The sequence below is a fragment of the Drosophila serrata genome, unplaced genomic scaffold, assembly GCF_035046125.1.
Source record: "Drosophila serrata isolate PLE 108 unplaced genomic scaffold, ASM3504612v1 contig_273, whole genome shotgun sequence".
Taxonomy (NCBI): Eukaryota; Metazoa; Arthropoda; class Insecta; order Diptera; family Drosophilidae; genus Drosophila; species Drosophila serrata.
This window is the reverse complement of record NW_028257171.1, coordinates 184,996-208,294: the sequence shown is the minus strand read 5'-3', so window position 1 is coordinate 208,294 and position 23,299 is coordinate 184,996. Positions and strand designations below refer to the sequence as shown.

Here is a 23,299-nt window from a genome sequence, read left to right as displayed (position 1 = left end):
ACTCAGTGTTATCGATGACACGAGAAAGTCGAGTCAAGTCGCAGGGAAAGCCAAGACAGGTGCGTACACAGAGGAAAATACTAATCGAAATAGAGGCAAAAGTTTAACAAATGATAAAACATTTTCTTAAAAGAAAAGAACGCTAGGGTAAAAAGAGATTTTTCAACCCTTTCCGTTCAGTACCTTGAGCGTATCGCTATTAACCTAGCTTGCAGCCAGAACTAGTTGAGAATTTTAGTAGAAATTGGAACCCCTGGTGATCCTTCAACTCTGTTCCTTTAAAAATTTCCTTTAAGCTTTCAACAAAAATTTTTTAAGAATACTTTTCGCTCTCATAAGCAACCCATTTATCTAAAATCTGTATCTTTTCTCTCACTGCACAAAATCGATTGTTTAGAGTTTTTTTAAACGCAGCCAATGATGCCAAATTTGATGGAAAACAACTAAATTAATGGCATGTCTGCCGCATTGACTGACAGACAGCCTAAACAGCTGATTAATGTCAATGCGGGGAACAACCAACGTTTTTTTCCTCTTCATTACGGAATTGGAAAATTATGCCCGATTTCGAGAAAATGCCGCACGTTGAGCGTAAACTTCCGTTTCGCTATTCGGATTCTAACGTTTTCTCGAGTTCAGTATGTAAAACAACACATATATATAGAGAGATATCTATTATTTTCATTTCGCTTGCGAGCTGGCAACTTCCTTTCCTTCAACTGTCGTCGTCGTCGTCGTCGTCGTGTGTTGGGCATTTGATTTCATTGAAAATGCGGCCGCTACGTGTTTATGAATGAAAATTAAGCAATAAGCTCTTTGAGCGTATCTGTGAGATACACTGTATCTGTGTGAGTGGAATGCACAGGGAAAAATGTTGTAAAAATTTGTAAATTGTTTAACAATATATTCCTTATCAGAAGTAGAGTCAATTCAATGAAGTAAATTTTCCCTTGTGCCCGTTTTTCATCGTGTCCATTTATCCTTTTCCAAATTGTGTCCGTTTGTCCTTCTTCAAGTTGGTTCTTCTGTCCGTTTGTCCGTCAATACAGTTGTCTGTTTCTCTGTCTCTCCGTTTGTCCTTTTCTACATTTATTAGTATGATGGTTCTTATATCTATCTATTATTAATAAATAAATTTAAATATTTAAATAAAAATCTATTAAATTCCGAAAAATAATTCCTACAACATTTTATGTAATATAATATTTTTCAGTGTATTTTATCTCTGTATGTGTGAGGCAGGAAGAATTGTTTCCGTTGTTGTTTCTGTTTTCGTCTTTCCATTTATACATTCATTCATTTACTCATTCACTTGGGTTGTTCACTCATTCATTCATTCATTGTTTTTTCTCTGTTTTTTCCCCTCCTCTTCCTTCCTTCGGGGTTTTTTTTATTTTCTTGTGGGGCAAATTTGTTTTTGTTGTTTTTGGCAACTGCGTCGCATTAATGAAAACATTGGCATTGTCTGCTTCTTACCTCACTTCCTTCCTTTCATCCGCCTTAATACCTCTCTAGTACTACGGGGCACGCTAAACATGGGAAAGGCTACGCCGAAAAGCAAAAACAACCACATCGAAATGAAATTCATTCATGAAATTCAGCAAAAGAGTGGAAGAAGCACCCAACAATGGACATTTCTGGGTCCGGTCTGCTCTTCAGCTCTTCCTCCTCGGATCTCTGGTTGCCATTTATGAATGGGCCAACCAAAGAAGACGTCACGCCACTGGATCCACCTAGTTTTTATGCCTTTCAGCATTTCCCCAAAACATATATATTTTGCGTGGTATTTTTTTAAGCTTTCCACTGAGTAATTGCGTTGTTTTTTTGGTAGAGAGTTATTAAAGGGGTAGGGTTTTAGGTTGTAAGATGTTTAAGTGATATTTTAATTAATGGTATGCCATCTAGAAATAGCTAAATTAAGTTAGAATGATATCAAAAATAGTCTAGATAAATTTCTTCCCAAATTTTAATGTGACTATCATGTTTAGTAACGTTTTAATAAGAGTTAAGAACCTTCTTATGTATAGAAACAAAAACTGCTCTCAATTGGGAAATAAATTACATTTCCCAACTTTGCTAAAATGATATGAATACTTGAATATGCTTCATTAAAATCATTGCTTTTTCACCAATAATTTTTTCTATAACTAATCGAAATCCATAAGTCCAAGTTTGTGCCTTGTGCTAGAAGGAAAACCCGACCAATAATATGGCTAATTATTTCCACATGCAAAGGCGATGTTAATGTCCACCCAGACAAATGCTGACCAAAGTGGCTAATTACCTTAACTACTGGCAGCTTCTGCCACAGAGTTTTGTGAGTGTTTTTTTAGTGAGTGAGTGAATGAGTGGGCGACACACCGTTGTTGGCAGTGGAAGTGACTGTTAGAGGTGGATGTGGATGATGATGGTTGGTGATTCGCATAGTTGCAAATAGTTTTGCATTTCGCATTTGGCATGCAAACGTGTAAATGCGATTCCGAATGGCAGCGGGGCGGCCTCCTCAGTGTGCTCTGTGAGCATGACGAGCTGTATTTGCGAAACTTTCTGTTGTTTACTTTTAATTAAAATGCATGTGGGAATCAAATTACGTTGGCCATACATTTCTGACTGAATGCGACTCCGACTGCCAGTCTGTGTGTGCCCACCTGGCCCACCTACCAAAAGCCCAAGCCACGAATCTAAAACCAGCAATGGCAAAAGCACAAGTGGCACACAATTATGGCGAATGCAACCGCAGCACAATGAATGCATACGAATAGTTGATGCTTGATGGCTACATAATTACATTTTCACCTAAAATGCAGCGGACAGTGTGCCATCTGGCCTATAGGTTTCTTACCATTCCAAGATCTAACTAAATAGAGATATACAGATGGTTAGAAAAGGGGAAGGATAGACAGAGAAAGGAACCTGAATCAGTTCACAGAAAGAAAAATACTATTTTTATACTTTTTCAGGTATTATAATTTCAATCGAAAGCTTGTAAACCTGCGAAGAAGTCATTTGCGACCCTATAAATCATATATATTTTTGATCAGCATAAAAAGCTGAATCGATCTAGACATATATTAAAGAAACGAATTTTTTAATAAATTTTTGTCCAAATTTTACATCACTAAAATTTTAAAAAATCTGAAAAAAACTTAATTTTTTTACATTTCGAACTGATGTATGTATGCAGATTTATTAAACTGGTAAAAACTAACATAGAACTGCTTTCCAATTGGAAATTAATCTATTTTTGACTAAGTTATGTTGGATTTTCCACTGCAAGGGTATAGAAATTTCGGTTATCAGAATAAAGAAAGATTCTTGTTAATCTTGTTCTTGTTAATAGAAACTCTCTTATGAAGACAACTTATAATATGTCTTAATAAATTTGTTAATGATATATATATATTTCCAAAATACAAATAAATCATAGCATACTTTTTAGTGAAGTGACCGAGATATTTTCGGTAAAATAACCCAATATTTGACCATCTTGTTTATTTCTAGTTCTGAATCTTCTTCCAAGACACTGTTCTTAAGACTTTGGCCCAAAACTAGTTGGCATCACTATTACCAGTTCCACAAAGCAGAAGCAGCCGGTGTCTAGCCACTTTTTGAGTGCGCAATTCTTTTTTTTTTTTTGTGTTCATTCATGAAAAAGCCAGCAAAAGAAAAGCCAACAATACAAAACAGAAAAAGGAAAAAAAGAAAATGAGGAAAAAGCAAAAGAGTTGCTGCGGGTAGCACATTGTTGTGCAAAGAAAATACAGGTGAGTGAGCGTTACTGTGTTTGTGTGTGTGAGTGGGGATTGCAAAATTGAATGAATGAACATGAACCCGGCCACGTTGCGGGTGTACCAACAACAACAACAACAACAACAACAACAGCAAAAGGCAAAACAACGAGTGTGCACAGGCTGTTGTATAAGCCAAATAAACCCACCAACAACTGACTGTTAGCTGCACTCACTCTGTTTTTTTTCTCTGTTTTTTTATGAATGGCAACCGGGCAGGCAGCACCGCTATATTTGGCCGTTGATGGCTACGAGGTGCAAATGTTAATGAAGCCAACATCAGGCAGTGATGGGAGAGCTTTAATTGTACCTACAGGTACTTTAACTTACAACAATGTACAATAAATGTGGATTTCAATTAGAAAATTAATCAAGACTAACTAAGCTTAGTTTAAGCTAGGTTAATTTAATATCAAAACAATTATTTATATTGTTAAAAAAGTATATTTTCATATCCTTTTGAAAGTTCAATTTAAAAAGGTTTAAAATTAAATAAAAATCATTGTTTTTAATATTTGTTCCTAAAAGATTAGTTCAGTTTAGGTACAAACTTTTAAGAGTTTAACTTATTTTTTGGTACACATCTTTATGTACCTTAGCATCTTTCGCATCACCTGCTAAAACGGTGAAAGAAATTGCAGGCCAAATGCATAACGGTCTTTGCAATGGCCCAAAGAGAAAGAGATGGAGAGCTAGCGAGAAAGAGAGATAGATAGAGAGAGAGTGGTAGCAGCGGTAGCAGCCGTTCATTCATGTTGTCTTCAGCTTGGTTTTTCCGGCAGCCGATCATAAAAATGTGCAGCCAACGGACCATAAATCTGGCAAAAAAAAAAACATTTCCATGACGTAACCGAGGAATGTCTGTCAACCGAAGGCGGAAAAATGCATATATGCATTTCAGCTTGGCTTTAATTCAAATTCTTTTACGTTGACCGGCTAACCAACTTATTTTATATGAGTTCTAAGAAAATGTTTATATAGAATATGACAATCTTACAAGAAAAGATACTAAGAAGGCGAAGTTAATATACCCTTGTACTTTGAAATTGAATTATAGGATCGAATTTGAGATCAATAAAGTACTTAAATACCAATTAATATTTATTGATATTTATAATATGACAATTTTTTCGAAAAATCATAGTTTCAAAACATCATAACTAAGCCAAAAAAGCTTTAATTTTGATCCGGAAAGTTTTCCTATGTTAGTTTTTTATAGGTTAATAAATCTGCACACTCAATTTTAAATTTTAAAATATTACGATTTTTATCAATTTTTAAAAAATTTTATTATGAAAATTTTCCATTGAAAAAATTTATAAATTTTTTTTCTTTAAGAAATGTCTAGATCGATTCGGCTTTTGATTCTGATTAAGAATATATATGATTTGTAGGGCCGGAAATGCCTCCTTCATAGCATTTCAAGCTTCTGACTAAAAGTATAACACCCTGAAAGGGTATAAGAGGGACACACAAGATGATATATTACGAGGGGTTTTTAATAAACAAGAATTTAAATATAAAACATAGAAAATATCGTAGCATCATCAAATTGTTTTAAATAGATATAATCTTTGCTATTCACTGCTTTCCTTAACAGAAAATTAATCGATTTTGCAGAGATGTAATTAAACAATAAGCTCTATATGTAACATAATAAGACTTTGAGTAAAAATTGTTATTTTCGATAAACCTCTTATATACGCCCAAAACCAATGCATTTTCTTATAGAATGAAGGATCGAGAAGAATGGAAAAGTGCTCATCTGGATCCATTGGATGGATGGGGTAATGGTTAATCTTCAGTCTGACGCACACACCCCGCCACAAAAACACACATGGCCACAAGGCTGCTTGGTGGCAACAACAAGTGCAATCAATTTTTATGAATGAATGGAAAAACGCGGCATTGATCAGTTGCTCTTGTTATTATTGCCCCTGCTACCGTTACGCCCTGCCGCGTACAGGGCCTCCCGGAGGGGAGAGAGACATTCAGAATGGTGTTTAATTTATCGAAATGTGTAGCAAATGTTTATTTGATCAATGAAATGAATTATTGTACGAGCATCTCTGTGTGTGTATGTTTTTCTGTCGCTGTACAAACAAGCAGAACGTCTACCAAATGAATGAAACAACAAAAAACAGAGAGAACTATGGCAATAACTTCCATAAAAGCCGCTCAAAAAATGTGGGACGCAATTAAAAAAAAAGAAAAAGCAAAGAATAAAAACAACCACAACGCATTTGTAATTGATTTGTTTTCCATACAATTTATTGTCCACTGTTTGCTTATATTTTTGCTCTTTTCGGGCCACTTGTTAAGGTTTCTTGTTACTTTTACTCTGTGTGTTTTTTATCATTGCTGCCAGCCAGTGTGTTATTGTCAATTAATTGAGAAGACAGAAGGCAAAAAAAAAAGAAACCCCCCTCAATGAAATGATGTATGAGGCTGTCCAACTGGCGCAGACAGCTTACAACTCAATTAAGTGAGTAAAAAAGGAAGTTTGTAATAATCAAATGTGGTTACTTTTTAAGCTAAATATTATAAAATACTGCAAAGAGGAAATGTTGTAATATAGAAAGTGATTTTCCACCCAAAGAAAAGCTTACTAACTAAAGGAATCTAAAGAAAGAAGAAGGAATAGATAACTCTATGCCATTTAATGACTTTTTAAGCCCCAAATAATACATTGTTTCAATAAAAACCCATTAAAAACCTAACCTTTTGTGTCTCCCAATCAAATCCATTGAATTAATTCCACGTTTGAAGTGACTGAAAGGGTTCAAATCGCCGGAATACCAATTAATGAAACGCTGCAAGCGCCAAAGATTGATTGGCAATTGCCAATCAACGCGATGGACACAACCTGCGACGTGTCAGAAATTAATGGGCTAACCGAGACAAAACTTTAGACTTTTTCTCTGTATTTTTTATTATCATTTTTTTTTTTTTTTTTTGCTTGTATAAATATATTTTCAACGGCGGCGGCAAAACCACTCAAATGACAATTTCCGGCCGTCAGTTTGGCAGTGCCAATAAATTGGCAACCCTGCTCGTATTTCAACGGCCACGCAGAAAGACCGAATCGAAATCTATATCCAACGAGCCACATCTAAAGTTGAAAAGGCCGACATCACATCACAGTATAGTATATGATATGATGTGGGTGCCTAGAAAAATGACTCTGGCAGCGATAACTATAAAGTTTTATGGCATTTTACATAGCATTAGTCGGTCCAAAAAAAGGTATGCCTGCCTGGCTGCGAATGAGTGTCTGTGAATGTTGTTAGCCAGTTACTAAATTTGGCTTAAATGAAGGCGAAACTTGTTACGTAGCCGGCCGGTGGTCGGTCGTTCAGCATCCCACATGGTCACCACCAGCATCAGCATCAGCACCAGTGATGTTAGCTCAAATCATGAATGAATAGCCGCCGGCACAAGTCTGTCACTCAGTCAGTTTGTCACTCATTCAGTCAGTCAGTCAGTCATTCAGTCATTCCGTCAGCCTGGCTATAATTGATTTTCGAAACGAGCGCAGTAAACATGACGGCGACAAATTTTTCGTCTAAAATGTGACAAAAATCGGGTGGAACAACCACAAAAAAATAAAGTAAAAACTAGCAAAAAACCGAATCCAACAGCCGCCATATGGACAACATGTGCATGCAACTGCAGAAATTGTTGTTAATTCATTCATTAAGTGTCCAAAGAGACTCGACCACCAAACGAAAACCAAATCAAATGAGTCCTTAAAAAAAGACACAAAAGGCTTTGTTTTAGGGGGACAAAGAAGGGCTTAAAAGATCCTAGGGTTTTGTTATTAAAAATATTCATTAAAAGCTTTAAATTGACAGGAATTGAAGGGGTTTACCTGCATCTTAAAGTTTCCTATGACCCACATATTTTAGGGAATTTTTAAAGACTTTCTTGACAAGATTTCCACTCCTAGAATCTCCCTTGAAACCTAATTAGAGTTCAGAAATATATATAGAATCGTGTGACCTCTTTGTGGCTTGAAACGGCCCTGTTAACCGTCCGGTCTCATCCATTCAGTCTGTTTGAATCTATTGGCTCAATTCATTCATTCAATGAACCAACCACGCGCCCTGTGACTGCATTTGGTAGCTAATTTGCATAGTTTTTCAGACCGGTGCTCTTTATATATATATACATATATATATTGCGTTGGCGTTACGGATCGGAACCTTAAGGCCTGGGAAAGTGTTGCGGCCTGCCAAAGATGATGATGATGATGATGATGATGATGATGATGATAGTGGTGGTGGCAACGTAGATGATGACACTGTGGGAAACCTTAGCAAATGTGGGCTGCTGCCACTAATGAGCTTGTAGTGTCAGCGGAAAAATATAAAAACAGAAAAAAACATAGTGTGTGTGGGGATGGCAAGATGAGTCTTGCCGATTTGCTACTTTGGCTATTGTCTCTGTGGAGAAGTTGGTCTAAAAATACTATCTTCTTGGGAGCATTGCATATATTTTATAAAGTTTCCAGGAACTTGGGATGTGTGTCAGTGGTTATTGATAAGAATACCAGAGATTTTTTGGATTTTTGAGTAATTTAAAACAACGTTTAATAACTGAGAAGGTTTAAATGTGGTCTTTTATATATCTTGTAGGGATTTTGTATTTAATTTTGGTTTAAATAAAGTCCGTATTCAATAAACTCTAAAAATCTAGTACAAAGCACCAATGAGGTCCTTCAAAAAAGGTAAATTTTAGAGCCTGGCTTTCTTTATACTTTGAAAAGAAAGTCTAGAAGGAAAATACTGACACCTACTAAATGTTAAGATGATTTAAATAGGATACTAATCAGTAAAAAGTGTCTGGCTTTTGAAACAGCTCAACCTCCAAGCCTAAAGTTTGTCTTAGTTGGATTTTGGTATCTTAAATATATAAAACCCTCATTAATTAACTTTTCTCATAAAGATTTCAACTAATTATTAAAATATTTTTCCCCTAAAAATTGCTATTTTAACAATTATTAGTTCAATACCATTTTTTTAGCTTTTTTCAGTAAGCAAAAACATGGACAAAATTGAGGAGCAAAACTCAACTCAAGTAGCAAACATTGAAAATGGTTTTTCTTGAAAATAGAAAATTGCTGAACAAACAGAACGCAAACGACTCGAAGAGGGAATCGAATGTCGGAATGGTTTTGGTTGTGGAATCAAATAGCCATATGTGCCGGCTCATATATGTATATATCTCATATTTATATTGTTTTGTACACTTTATCCGCGCTTCCGTTGCAACATTTCCGCAGCTGAAGTAAGCAAAAAAAAGAACAGAAACTAAATGAAATTAAATTAAATGAAACAAAATGTTGGGATTATCTAATTCCCATTACTCAATTAATTCATTCATTTAAGGTGTGTGAAATTGAAAAAAGAAATATATATATTTACTAAATTGGAATTTGAGTTGTCATATCCGCTGCGGATGACCATATATACACCATCGCCGGAATATATATATAGATAGTATCTGCGTTTCTGCATGCGTATCTATATGGTATATAGAGCGGCCAGTATTTTTAGTTGGGTGTTCAATCTTCTCGAGACTGGGGGGCAGACGACACACACACACAGCGAGTGAAATGGTTACACAGTGCGTGTTCCTCTGTTGGCTGAGCGCCCGCCATTTGGCTACTTTTTGCATGAATCATCATCCTCATCCACAGCCTCATCCTCAGCCTCATCCTCAGCCTCATCCTCATCATCTCGGTGTGCCTCTTGCTGCATATTTTTTAGTTGCATTTACAAAAATACGCATTTTATGTTTACGGCCAGACAGACAACGAGACCGATCACGAGCAGGAGGAGCCAGAGGAGTCAGAGGAGTCAGCAGAGGAGCAGCACCAGGAGGAGAGGAGGAGCATCTCCCCGGCTGCATCCCCGACTCCTCACGCACTCATAATTCCCATCAAAAATAGTTTTTTGGTTTTACAACTTTGTCGCCGGCTACGAAATTCAATTTGCAAAATATATCGAAAAGTAGCCGCCGCCAGACAAAAATCTGGCAAATTTTCCAAACTGCGTACTAGTTTTTCCTCTTTTCCTCTTTCTCTTTATTTTTTAAAATTTTTGTTTATCGTTGGACTATACGAGCTGTTAGAAATATCCCGCCATGGGCAGAAATAAATAATGTGTACATAAATTGCAAAAGCTCACCTATTAAAAGGTTATCTCTCCCTCTATGTGGCTAAGACGGTCCGAGAAAAAAGAAAATATTCATTTGGCTAATTGTCTAAACAAACACAGTGCGAAATTATGTCTGGGATCTTTCTTTTCCTTTGGGGAGGGGAATTTTCTCTAGGTTTTCGTTTTAATATTGGTTAATTTTGTTATTTTTCTGTTTATCTATTTAGACATGTTGCATTGGGTGTATTTGTGTGTTCTATTATAAAAAGATTGCAATAAAGCCATTACAAAATTATAGTAAAAGTAGTAAGCTTAATTTAAAAAAAAATATTGTACAGAAGTAACAGAATTTTGTCATTAATTTAGAATTCTTTGTACAGAAACAAAATGAATGCTTGAATCATTCATAAATGCTTTGAATATCTATTCAAGCTTTATTTATTACATTATTATGTATTAAATAAAATGTAAATCATCTAAAATATTTCTTTGTAACTCGATTAAGTGTTCAAAAGAAGGAATTACCAGTGTCATGAATTAGTTTTCTATACCTTAAATAAAATTCATCTGTTTCAAAATCAAAGCTCTCAATAAATCTTTTGATTTTTAGTTAATATAACTAAATAGTTTCCCTTAACACTTTTGGCAAAACAAAACATAATAAAATAAATAAAATAAATTCCTAAATGCAATGAAATATCTCATACAAGTTCTATAAATTCCCTAAGCAATCATTTTACTACCCTTTTAAGAACAATAAGAAATTGCAATAAATAAAGAAGACGACTTAAAATATTTAACAACAAGAAAAGATGCTAACTTTGCAAGCCTAATTTTGTTTACTCTTGTAGTTTGCTATTAAACCATAAGATCGGATGGAAAATCAAGCATAACTAAGCCAAAAATGCATTAATTTTAATTCGGAAAGCTGTTCTGTGTTAGTTTTGAATAGCATAATAAAACTGCATACTAAATTTAACATTTAAAAAAATTTTTATCATTTTTTTTTTTTTTAATTTTGACGAAAAAAGCTCATAAAATGTTTGAAAAAATTGTATCAAAATTTTTTTCTTCCCAACATGGCTAGATCAATTCGTTTATTAATGCTGATCAAGAATATATATGATTTATAGGGTCGGAAATGATTCCTTTTAAAATTACAAACATTTGAATGAAATTATATCTTGAAAGGGTTAATATATAGAGTACACAAAGAATCCCTTTTTCGTTAGGAAAAGTTTTAAAATATAGAAACCAAATAAAAAATAAAATCGAATCCTTATCCAAGTTCTCAATTTAAAGATAATACCATACAAAAGAAGGAATTATTATACAAGGTATTGTAATTATTATAATATAATCAATGCATTTTCGTTTTAGTTATAATAGATTTTAAATCCAACCCTCTGATCCAATTTCAAACAGCAAAAGTATACAAACTTTAACTTTCCTAAGTTAACTTCCAGTCTGGTCTTTCTTAAATAATATTTCTTAGGACTTACCGGAATTTTAGATGTTCGCAGGAATTCTAGGAGAGCCTCCAACGAGCCCAGCGTTGAGGCCTGAACGTAGACGCCCGACGGGGCCAATTTAATGTGACTAAGTGCGCTCTTCAGTTCCCGGGCAACTTCATCTCTGCGAAACAAAAAGAAAACAATTTTAAAACAATGATCTACAAAATTTACACTAATGAAAGATAAACGCACGTGCAGATCTCCACTTCATCCGGTTTGTGGGCAATCAGGAGATTAATACCAGCAATGGCCTTCTCCAGATCCTTGGCAGCAATCTTCACGCCCTGCGCCGCCTTCACCTCCTTGTACTCCACGTAGGCGTTCTTCACGCGCAACTCCTTCATGGGCTGGGGCATCAGAAGCGAACGAATCTGGGTGACAATGGGACCATCTGTGCCAGCCACAACCATGGTCTGGCCTTCACGCAGCTTGCCATTAATAAGGATCGCATCGATGGTTGTTCCCAGGCCGGGCAGTGCCTTCACCTCCAAGACGGTGGCCTGCAGCTCCTCGGAGTACATCAGACGCTTGGCCAGCATGTTCTGGCAGAAATCGGTAATCATGAACAGCAGATTGCCCATGCCCTCGCCCGTAATGGCACTGGTCGGGACCAACGAGATGTATGTCTTGGGGTCCGGGTTCTCGTAGAAGAGAGCGGCGTTCAAACCCTGCTCGGCAAATTGTAGAGTTACCTCCTTGGTGCGCTGCTGGAACTCCAGTTGCGTGTTGCTCTGCTGCTCCTTGAGCACATCCCTCACATCCCGCCTGCCCAGCTGCTTCCAGTCGTACAAACGATCGATTTTGTTGAGGGCCACAATGAACGGACACTTCTTCTTCTTGAGCAGCTGGATGGATTCGAGAGTTTGAGGCTCCAGGCCGTGCATAATGTCCACCACAAGGATGGCAATGTCACAGAGGGAGGAGCCACGGTTCCTCAAGTTACTGAAGGACTCGTGGCCAGGTGTGTCGATAATCAGGAGACCCGGCAGTTTATGCTGGAATCCAACGGCTGACTTCACGTACTTGGTCTGCTCCTTGATCGCATCGATGGGCACATTGGTGGCTCCAATTTGCTGGGTAATTCCACCGGCCTCCGAATCCTGAACGTGCGTCCGCCGCAGCTTGTCCAGAATCTTGGTCTTGCCCGTGTCTACGTGTCCAAGGACACACACAACGCCCGCTCTCAATTCATCGGTTGTGCGCTTCTTCTCCGCCTCTGCCTGACGTTTTAGGATTCGTGCTTCGGCACGGAGTCTTCGGGATTCCGGATCGTTGGCTAGGGCGGTGTCTTTTTCCTCGGACTCATCACTGTCCTCGTCCGAATCATCGCTATCATCGTCATCTCCGCTATCATCATCATCGGTGTCATCATTATCATTCGCATCCTCGGCAGCATCGGCCTTGCCATTGTTGTTGGTAGTGGTGGCCTGCGAAGATTCCTCTTCGCCTTCGGGCTCCGCCTCGCTATCAGTGGCATCCCAGCTCTCCTTGACAGCCTCCTCCTCGGCTTTCTTGGCAGCGGCTGCAGCAGCCGCAGCGGCTTGGGCTTCGGCCTCTGCTGCCTTGGCCTCCTCCGCCTCGGCTGCCTCGTCTTTCGGTCCCTTCTTCTTGTTCGGACGGATGCGGGTTCCTGGGGAAATATAAATTCAAGATTAAGAACCGAAAAATAAGAAACATCAGTCAGTTTACCCGGACGCGGAGCTCTCTTCTCATTGGGATCGGGAATCTCCAGGCCCTGGGCCTTTAGGGAATCCAGTAAGGCCTGAGCCCTTGCGCGATCCTCCTTCTGCTTCTTGGTGAGCAGTTTTCCCTCGGCCTTTAAGCGAGCCTTTCTCTCAGCTTCGCGCTGCTTCTTTTTCTCCTTCTTTTCCGCCTCCAGACGCACTGCCTCAAGACGAGCCTCCTCACGCTCATCCTCCCGACGAATGCGCTCCTCTTCCTCGCGCTGCAGACGCTCCTCCTCCTCCTTGCGTTTCTTGAGCTGTTCCTGCATGGCGGCCACCATGGCAGCGGACATACCCTTCTTCTTGGTATCCTTCTTCTCCTCCTCTGGCTCGGCCTTCTTGTCCTTCTTACCCTTCTTGCCCTTGTTCTTGCCGGCCTTTTCCTCCTCTTCGGCATCATCGGCGGGTTGGACCTCATCGACAGCTTCGGGTTGGACTTCGGGAGCCGGTGGCGGCTTCTCCGCCGGCTTGGGCTTGGGCTCCGTGGCGGCCTTCTGCTTGGCCAGAGCAGCCTCTCGCTTTTGGCGCTCCTTTTTCTCCTTCTTTTTCTGGGCCGCTGACTTTACAGTGCTGCCGCCATCCTCATCTTCGTTATCCTCGTCGGCAGCGTCGTCCTCTTCGGCGGCCGCCTTGGCCTGTGCCTGCTGCTTCTTGTTCTTTTTCTTCTTGGAGAACTCCTCGTCGGCCAGATCCTCGGGCGAGACCACAGTGGTGGCAGTGGTGGTCGCCTCACCGGCATACTCGGCCTGCAGCTCGGCTAAGACCTTGTCCAGATCCTCCTCATCGTCGTCCTTGCCCTTTCGCTTAGCCTTCTTGCCCTTCTTTTCGTTTGCATTATTAGGCTTCTTCTGGGGCTTGACCGGCATCGGTTCATCATCCTCCTCCGGCTCGCTGGCCGCTGCAGCAGACGGTTCGTCCTGGTCGTCGTCGTCCATCAGCAGCTCAAAGGCGGACTTCTTCGAGGGCTTGCCTTTGGGGGCCACCGTCTCCTCATCGTCGTCAGAGGTAGCCTTGCCCTTACCCTTCACTTTGAGCTTCTTGACAGCCTTGGTCAGCGTCTGGACATCCTCGCCACCGCTGTCCTCGTTGCGGGATTGGGACTTTTGCTTGCCCTTGGCCGGCTGGTTCTTCTTGTTGTTCAGGTTCACTTCGCTGTCCACGTCGGAGCTGGAGTGAAGGCACAGGCAAGTTTAGAAAGTTGCCAAGCTGGCATGGGGAACTCATTGGGTACTCACATTTCGTCCGCCGAGGAACCGCCTTCGACCTTGGTCAGTATCTCTTTCTTGCCCTTTTTAGCTTTAACCATCTTCCCGGCTGGGACTGCAACACGCTCCTCCGCTGGCCTCCAAAGACGAAAAGCCGTAGGTTATTCACTGCTGAAAGTTCCGCACACGCGACGCTTCTGCAGCCAAAAGAAAACTCTCGTGGAAAACGCGCTTTTCCGTTCGCTGCTCTTATTGCTTGGCTGCCCCTACGCTGCTCTTCGACACGGCGGCTACTGTTGGGCAATCGTTTGTCACTGAATTGGCAATATGTTTGCCAATTTTCGCTGGAATTTAATCAAATTTCTGCACACAAACACTGCGTACCGGAGTGGTTGGTTTTGTTTTTTTTTGTTTTGCATTGAGGTTATGTGCATCATATGTTGTTGTCGCGCGGCCAGAGTTGACACGGCGCCGGCGCTAGTTGTCTGGGGTGGACCATTTATCGACGTAACTGTGGTATTTTTTAATTGTCATTTATTCATTAGATGTGCGTCCCTGTTGTTAATTTGCGTGTCGCTGGGCTTTAATTTATTTCAGACAAGTTTTTAACATATTCTTAAAGTTTTTTGGTAATAGGATTTCCATAGGAGTAACTTATCATGTGTCGCAGTCGATTCTTGACGTCTTGCTTCTTAATTTATATGGGATAGATTTTAAACATACTATTAAAGGTTTTTAGCAATAGGATTTTCATTGAGTATTGAATTGAACTAATAATTGCTAGGACAGACTGGCCTTGACATCTGTGTGCATTTAACAGATTTTAAAAGGCACTTTATTTGTTATTTTTGTATGCCAAACATTTTTTACACAGTATTAGCTAAGGCTACTTAGTTCTTGCTTACCCGGTAACCATTATGTTGATATATACAATTTGAAGCGGTTTAATTATTAATTTAGCTTAAATATTTGTTATTTATCACAGTTTATAACAGAATTACGCTCTTTTTTACAAATGAGAGCTAATATGTTAACTCATTTGACATTTGACATTAAAATTATATGAGAGTTCTCCCATGTATCTGTAAACGTGTAAAATTGTTCTGTACAAGTGTAAAAGTTTTCCAAAAGTGTGACCAGGGCACGCTCATCGCAATTTTTAATAAAACTGGTTAATTTTCTTTTTATAAACACGGTCACCTAAATATCTTTTTGACGCTTTTGCCGGCTATCTTTCAAGTTTTCCTTTATTCCCGTTAAGTGAGCGTGCGCAGCTATTCATTTCTAGTGCGGAGTTGCAACTTGGTGCTTAAATAGACAAAAACAAGACGCGAAACCGACTGACAACTGCCAGTAAGTGCACGCTTAGACGGCTCCTAACTTAACATCCGTGAAAAAGGCCAAGTGGACGATGTCCAGCGAAGCAACTGGCGGGGTAACTATCAAGGAGGAAGCATCTACGAGTGGCGCAGCTAGCAACAATCCCGGAGAAGCTACCGGCGCAGAGGTTAGTTGTGCCTTTTTTTTGTGCGTGCTTGTGTGTGCTTGGAGAAGAGAGCAAAGAACAGAGAAATAACTGTAAAAGTTTTGCCTTCCTCTTTGGACTGGTTTCATTGACAGTTCATATAACGGTACATTACTACGTATATGTTTGCATGTATGTATACATATTTGGTTATTTCAATGTTAATGTAAAAAAGAGGCCTTTTGCAACATCTTAATAAAAGTTTTTCAAAAATTCGTCCGCAACATGTAATATTAATCTATACTGCAATTTAAATTATTAAGAAGAACTTGTCTTTTTACCATTACTTTTCCACATTCATTTACTTTTAAAGTCATCTCCCTTTTATGGATGTATGTACATATGTATGTATGTATAAACCTACCAAAAAGTCCTCACTTAGCAACAGTCTGTCTCTTTTCTTCTATTCTATTATGCATTTCATCTTCAAATATACACACATACATACATACATATATATGTACGTACAAATGAAGAGCCTTAATTGCGCAATTTCTTTCTATTTTAGATTTCCTTTTAAATTTGTATAAAAAAAATATTTGTTCTATTGAGAACATTTATCCAGAAATGTTGAATTGTGTTTTTACCATCATCTTCTGTTTTGAAGATTTATCAAATGTTTACAATAAAACTTATAAACAAATGCTCTTTAAGCTGCTGTCCAATCAATAGTACATAAATTTTCCGAACTTTTTCGTTGTTGTGAGCATTAATTATTATATTTTCTTATTATTTTTATTATTTTAAAAAGTAACAATTATTGATAGAGCAGCTTCAAGCTTCAAATAAAATGCACAACAATGCACTTTAAATTTTCACAATATTCACAAGAGACTCAGTCACATATTGCCAATTGCTTCTCAAATGTTTACAATATAATGTTCCCATTCTCCATCTTCCAGGCAAAGAAACCGGAGAGCTCTGCTGACAAAGCAGAATTGCTGGGCGAGGTCGGGTTGGTGGAGGAGACGCCGCAGACCCATTCGAAGCGTCTGCAGAATCTGCGCAAGGAGTTGGCGTATCTCAGCGAAACGGACTGGATGTACGAGAGCCTCGACAAAAAGCCCGCCCAGTAGAGCCGCGTAATTGAAGCTGACAAGATCGAAAACCGAAGCCAAGACCAACAAACCAAACAAGACCAAAATGATATCGTTAATTCGCTCGTGGTTAGGGAACTCTGAACGTGACGATGAGATAAAGCGGGAGCTGATGGAGCGGGAGAATCAATTTCTGGATTTCCAGCTGAAGGAGGAGGAGAACAAACATCTCCGGGAGGGGAATCAGTCTAGTGACATGGGGTCCTTTATTTCAAGCCAGGTGGACATCAACCAAAACAAGGAAAGCATATGCTCATCGCGGAAGGGAGTTATCACTAGTCTGACCGATTCGAACGGAGCCATCGACAAGTTAATTTATTTTGATCGCAAAGCCGCTGGCGGTGTCTTTAATGAGCTGAGCATTGGCTGCGTGGTGGAATATCTGACCTTTCAAAAGAACCGCGATAATGTCCCCAGAGTCGTCAAGGTGCAGCGCATCGTTGAGGATGTCTGGGACGAGACGTCCGATGATAAGGTATTTAATATTATCTTATGTTACTATATGTCAAAACAATTGCTTCATACCCCGTCATCTCTTTCAGATCCAAAGAGCTTTGGAGAAACTAAAGATCGAGAACCCAACAATCTTTAAAACTCAGAATAGGAATGTGATGGGTCTAATTACCACTCGCCACCGATCCTCCATTGAAGTGGACACAGAGTATGGACAGTTTGAAGTAGAGCTTGACAACGTCGAAATCACCTTCGTGCCCCAGGAGGGCGATCGTGTGCGCCTCGTGTGCGATGTCCAACTTGACGATGATTTTGTGGACAAGCAGGGTGAGATTCTGCAGGTGTCTAAGGTATTTCCCCAGCGCATAGAGCCCGATCAAAAGTGCACCGTGGAACGCGTCTACGAGAATATGTCGGTGCTTGGTGAGAATATCTATGTCCTGAATTTGGACGTTCCGTCGGGCGTTACACTACATTTGGGCGACGTTGTTCGCGCGGATCTCATCGAGTGTCAATATGTAAGTGGAACAAATGCAGTTAACAATCTAAGCTACACGAAATTTAATTAATTAAATGAAACTATTAATTTTTATTCCTAAAGTCGACATACACAAAGCGCGCTATTAAGCTGTCGATTAGGGAAATGAACTTTGGGGAATTGAAATTTAAGTCGTCCCTCACCTCGGGGACCTTGCACGAATGCCAATCGGTATCGGTGAAAGGCCAGACTCGCCACATTACTAAAGACCTCCATAAAAGGCACCGGATTTCGCTAAAAGTGCGCAACAATGTAAATCGCTCTTTATGCCTTAAGAGCGTGACCGTGCACAATGCGGATGTATCCCAGCTGAGTGTCGTGGAGCCTTTGGAGTCCGTCGACATTCCCGTCGGTGGGCAGATTTCGCTCGTATTGGAGGTGTACACGAAGTTTATGGGAGAAGCTTCCGAAAAATTTGATCTGGACTTTGGTAATTTCAAAATTAGGCGCTGTATTGTCATCATCGTGTGCGAAACGGAGGAGGAGGTCCTCACAGCGGAGAAGCGTATGATTGCCGCTGATATCTTAATACCTTCTGGACGTACGGTAGTGCAGAGGGCCCGATCCTATGCGAACCAGGTTTGGTCCAACCAAAGGGAAGTGGTGCCAGGACAATCTGTAACCACCAAGCGTCGCTTTGTGGCCTTACGTCTGGGTTCATATGAGGTGAGCTTGGACTTGATTTTATTTTAGGTTTTTGCCTAATTTAAATTTACTTGAAGGTCCCAGAGAAATTGCGCCAGATTTACCTAACTACCGAGCGACAATTGAGCTTGTTCGAAGCCATCGAGATGCAGTATCCGTTTGCAAAGGATGCATTAAGCCCAAAGAACTATGTGCAGACTTTTAGTTTGTTCCTGCACCTTGAAGAGATTGAGTATTTTGTGCTGATAAGGAACTACGACAGGGATCGGGCACACTTCCAGCGAGATGGCGAATACCTCTCGCTGCTGATCGAGAATCTTGCCGAGCGACGTCCCTCGCTGGTCATTGGCGATATAGTCCGTGCCGTTAATCCCTGGGTGGACTCTACCAAGACGGAAACCAACAAGTCCTTCGAGGGCATCGTCCACCGGGTGCTTTGCAATCGTGTTCTGCTCAAATTCAATGCCAGCTTCCAGGCAAGGTACAACGGAGAGGACTACCGCCTGGAGTTTTACTTTTCGCGTTTCGGTTTTCGCAAGCAGCACTATGCCATCTCCAAAATATTATCCATTATGGGTGAGGAGTTCTTGTTTCCTACTAAGATAACCAAACGCAAGCATCCCCAGCTGGAGGTCAGGATGGAGGGCGAGGACGATATGTACCTTTACGATACAAAGCTGAAGTGGTTTAACCCTTCACTTAATCGCATACAAAAACAAGCTGTATTCAATATCTTACGTGGCGAGTCGCAGAATATGCCGTATGTTATCTTCGGGCCACCTGGCACTGGGAAAACCATTACCCTGGTGGAGGCTCTCCTGCAATTGGCAGAGAATATTCCAGGCGCTAGAATTCTGGTGGGAACGCCATCCAATAGCTCGGCGGATCTGATCACGAAGAGGATCATCGAAAGCAATGCCCTGCCCCAGGGTGATTTCGTTCGTCTCGTGTCGTTCAATCAGATCGAGAAGGACTTGATTCCGCCAGAGCTGATGAGCTACTGTGCCACGGTGGACATTGGATCAGTGGGCAGTTGCCCAGATAATGTATGTATCTCCTCTCCAAGGACTACCCTTAACTGAATATCTATTTAGGAGTAATCACTGGTCTATTTCACACAGATGGTTATCACCGAATCGGGCTTAAAGCTGCGCTGCCAGATGAAATTCATTGGACGCCACCGGGTTACTATATCGACCAACGCTACTTTGGGGAACTTCATTCAAATGGATTTCCCAGCCGGCCACTTTACCCACGTGCTTATTGACGAGGCAGGCCAGTGCTCGGAGCCAGAGGTAATGGTACCTATTTCCATGCTCGTCAAGGACAAGAGTCAAGTGGTTTTAGCCGGGGATCCTCGCCAGCTACAGGCCATTGTGATCAACCGTTATTCGTCAATTAAAGAATACGCCAAGTCGTTTCTGGAGAGATTGTTGGAGCACCCACCGTATAGAAAGGACCTTCAGAGATTCCCCGATAACTGTGGATATAATCCAATATGCCTGACCAAGTTACTAAACAATTACCGAGCACTGCCAACAATAATGTGCACTTATAGCAAACTCTTTTACGACGACGAACTTATTTCAATGATTAGTGACACGGATTCGAGAGAGATTCGACTGCTGGAAAAGGCGAAAGTGCTTTTCGAGCCCATTAAGGATATACCAACAAAGCAGGCGGTCTTTTTCTATGGAATCGATGGCACGAACTTGCAGGAGAATGACTCGCCCTCCTGGTACAATCCGCTGGAGGCCAAGGAAATATTCTTTGCGACCACTCTCCTGTACCGCCTCAATATCCATGAGGATCAGATTGGAATACTTACGCCATATGCAAAGCAGGTGAAGACGATCAGGAGTCTATTCACTGGCACCGATGTGGTCATGCCAAAGATTGGCTCTGTGGAGGAATTCCAGGGTCAGGTAGGGAATACATTTTGCTCTTCATTATGTTTTGTGTACATATTTCCCATATTTGCAGGAACGCGACATTATGCTCATTTCGACGGTGCGCTCTTCGCAGGCACTTATCCACTGTGACTCCCAGATGTCACTGGGATTCGTGAAATCCAACAAGCGAATGAATGTGGCCATATCCCGCGCCCGTGCCATGATGATCGTTTTCGGGAATCCTAATCTCCTTGCCTTGGACGATTCGTGGCGTCGTTTCATTGCCTATTGTGCCCACAACAATGCGCTTTTCGGCTGTGAGCTGCCCGATTCCATTGTTTATGGCGATGACGACAAAAAGGAAGCGAAAAAATACAATAAATAGTACTGAAATCCGTATTATACTTTCCAGAGAAGGATATCTCGGTGCTTTCTATTGTTATTTGCAAACAAATTAAATACATGATTGACCTTAATTTTGAGCATTGGGTTCGATATTATTTATAGAATAGTGTTGGAGGTACGATCTGATTTCTAAATAGTAGTAGTACCTACAACGTTGAGATGTATGCATGCTCAATAAAATATTCTATAAAAAAAATATTACATTTAAAAGAAAAATGTTTTAAATATCTGTAAGGGTAGCAGGGTATTATAATTTCAGTCAGAAGTTTGCAACGCAGTGAAGGAGTCATCTTCGACCATATAAAGTATATATATTCTTGACCAGCATCAACAGCCGAGTCGATCTAGCCATGTCCGTCAGTCCATTTCTACGATAACTAGTCTCTCGGCTTTAAAGCTTTCTGAAGGAAACTTTGTAGTTAGTCTTTAATATACTCTTACTCGTATATATGTCGGATCGGACGACTATATCATATTGTACCATGATATTATATAGCTGCAATATGAACGATAGGAAAATTGTTAGAAAAAAATATAACTTTTCCAGTTTTTAACAGATGTTTATCAAATTTATTATATATAGTAAAAATATATTAATCAAGAATTTTGTGTATATTTTTTTAACAATCAGACTATTTGATATCATATAGCTGCCATACAACAATAGTTAAAAATATAGGAAAACGCAAAACTGTCAAATTCGAACTGTAAAAAAATATAATATAATATATTATTATATATAATATTATTCTATTATATTATATAATTTATTATATTATTTATTATTATATTATATTATATACAATATAGTATATATAGGTGAATGAAATGAAAGCAGGCATTACTTCATTGTTTTTTAACATAAATATATATATTCTATAATGCATTAATTCCTAGTGATCAAATTTTAACCTGCAAGGGTATACAAGCTTCGGCGTGCGGAAGTTGCCTTAATTTCTCGTTAAACTTTAATTTGACAAAAAATATAAATATTTATAACTATCGATATAAAGATTATATAAATACTGAAATAACATTGAAAACCTTTTACATAGTAAAAGAGGGGAAACAAATAAATAAAAATCAAAATGTACACTATTTCATATGGCTTTAGACCTCAGCAATACGTTAAAATAATTAACGATACCTCCATAACTTTGAAAACTGCATCGATGATCGACACAAACCGTTAAAAATTATTATATCGATGTTAAAATCGAGTTTCTTCCACCACTAGGAGACTGGACCCCTTTTAAAGCTGTCGCCATTGACTTCCAGGAAGCACGCAACGAGGAATTTGTAGTTTCTTTTTCAAAATAACTACGGAAAACATGTCCAAGGCACACAAAAAAGGCAGGAAGGACTGTAAATACCAGGAGAACTTGATAAAGCAGCTTATTGAGTGCCAGATGGATATTGACAAGATCAACTTAATGACCAGCAAGGAGATGCTCGATGTGGAGGAGAAGTACGAAAAGCTGCGACAACCATTGTACAAAAAGCGAAACGAGGAGATCAAGCGGCTTCCCAACTTCTGGGCGACCTCACTTATTAACCACGACGAGATCATCAGACATACGGGAAAAGAGGGATTGCGCTCACTTGCGAACATTGAGGTGGAAAACTTGGGAAGCGTCAGTAAGGGATATCGGATCCACCTTCACTTTGACGACAATCCTTATTTCGAGAACAAGGTGCTCACCAAAGAGTTTCGATTTGGGAATAAAAAAGGAAATTGGATCACTTCCACTAGTACACCCATCAAATGGAAGGAGGGCAAGCAGCTGGCCAAGCAGGACCCCTCGATGTTGTACAATTCCTTCTTTGACTGGTTCTCGGATAACAACAATCCCAGCTTTGACCATATTGGAGATTACATAAGGGACGACCTTTGGATAAATCCACTTCGATATTATGTTATTGATCCTGAGCCTGGGGACGAATCTAAAAATTAGCCAACTACATTAACTACACTATGTAAATGTTTTCATTAAACAAAAAAAGTGTATGTATGTATGTATCTTATGTTACAATATTCATGACCCAGCGAGAATAAATGGAGGACCAATGCGTTTGGCTTGAGCTTTTATTTTTTGGTTTACTGTTGCTAAGGTATTATTCTTGAAGAGTAAATAAGAGAGATGCCACAGGCTATATAACGTATTTACATGTATGTACATACGTATGTATGTATGTAGAATACATGTGCATGTGTGTTGTGAAATTTACATACATATGTACATATCTCCAAAATATTCACAAGAAAATAGAGCGACAAGAGTAGAGGATTTGGGGAACTGATGTATATGAGCAAAACGTGCTTTTTTACATTATTTATCTATCTTTTTGTAT

At 39.7% G+C, this 23,299-nt stretch overlaps 3 protein-coding genes and 1 pseudogene across 4 annotated transcripts in view; 3 read left to right on the top strand and 1 right to left on the bottom strand.

Moving 5' to 3' along the window:
- The window catches only part of eIF5B (eukaryotic translation initiation factor 5B), a 45,039-nt gene extending 29,772 nt beyond the window's left edge, over positions 1-15,267 (bottom strand). The window contains exons 1-4 of the mRNA XM_020944345.2: positions 14,423-15,267; positions 13,153-14,354; positions 11,656-13,093; positions 11,452-11,584 (exon numbers count right to left, since the gene is read on the bottom strand). Coding sequence (XP_020800004.2) covers positions 11,452-11,584; positions 11,656-13,093; positions 13,153-14,354; positions 14,423-14,493 — 2,844 coding nt within the window. The 5' untranslated portion in view covers positions 14,494-15,267. The remainder of the gene's footprint in view (positions 1-11,451; positions 11,585-11,655; positions 13,094-13,152; positions 14,355-14,422) is intronic.
- A 306-nt stretch (positions 15,268-15,573) lies between these two features.
- LOC147643431 (uncharacterized) lies at positions 15,574-17,035 on the top strand. The gene is made up of 2 exons (XM_086834620.1): positions 15,574-15,899; positions 16,820-17,035. The coding sequence occupies exons 1-2, from the start codon at positions 15,804-15,806 to the stop codon at positions 16,991-16,993; spliced, it is 270 nt and encodes an 89-aa protein (XP_086690746.1). The 5' UTR covers positions 15,574-15,803; the 3' UTR covers positions 16,994-17,035.
- A 25-nt stretch (positions 17,036-17,060) lies between these two features.
- Positions 17,061-21,163, top strand: armi (probable RNA helicase armitage). Its single transcript, XM_020944333.2, has 6 exons — positions 17,061-17,489; positions 17,557-17,985; positions 18,069-18,671; positions 18,728-19,696; positions 19,772-20,575; positions 20,634-21,163. Exons 1-6 carry the CDS (start codon positions 17,061-17,063, stop codon positions 20,925-20,927), a joined length of 3,528 nt encoding a protein of 1,175 aa, XP_020799992.2. The 3' UTR covers positions 20,928-21,163.
- Positions 21,164-22,155: 992 nt separating this feature from the next.
- Positions 22,156-23,018, top strand: LOC110177615 (protein SET pseudogene; annotated as a pseudogene). The gene has a single exon (XR_015272086.1). The product of XR_015272086.1 is annotated as a protein SET pseudogene (transcript).
- The last annotated feature ends 281 nt before the right edge of the window (positions 23,019-23,299 follow it).

Bases quoted from the DNA above. Each gene is read 5' to 3' on its own strand.
- LOC147643431 (XM_086834620.1), top strand. From the start codon at position 15,804: ATGTCCAGCGAAGCAACTGGCGGGGTAACTATCAAGGAGGAAGCATCT. The intron at 15,900-16,819 runs GTTAGTTGTGCC...TCCATCTTCCAG, and splicing joins GAGAAGCTACCGGCGCAGAG to GCAAAGAAACCGGAGAGCTC.
- armi (XM_020944333.2), top strand. From the start codon at position 17,061: ATGATATCGTTAATTCGCTCGTGGTTAGGGAACTCTGAACGTGACGAT. The intron at 17,986-18,068 runs GTAAGTGGAACA...TTATTCCTAAAG, and splicing joins ATCTCATCGAGTGTCAATAT to TCGACATACACAAAGCGCGC. The intron at 20,576-20,633 runs GTAGGGAATACA...CCATATTTGCAG, and splicing joins TGGAGGAATTCCAGGGTCAG to GAACGCGACATTATGCTCAT.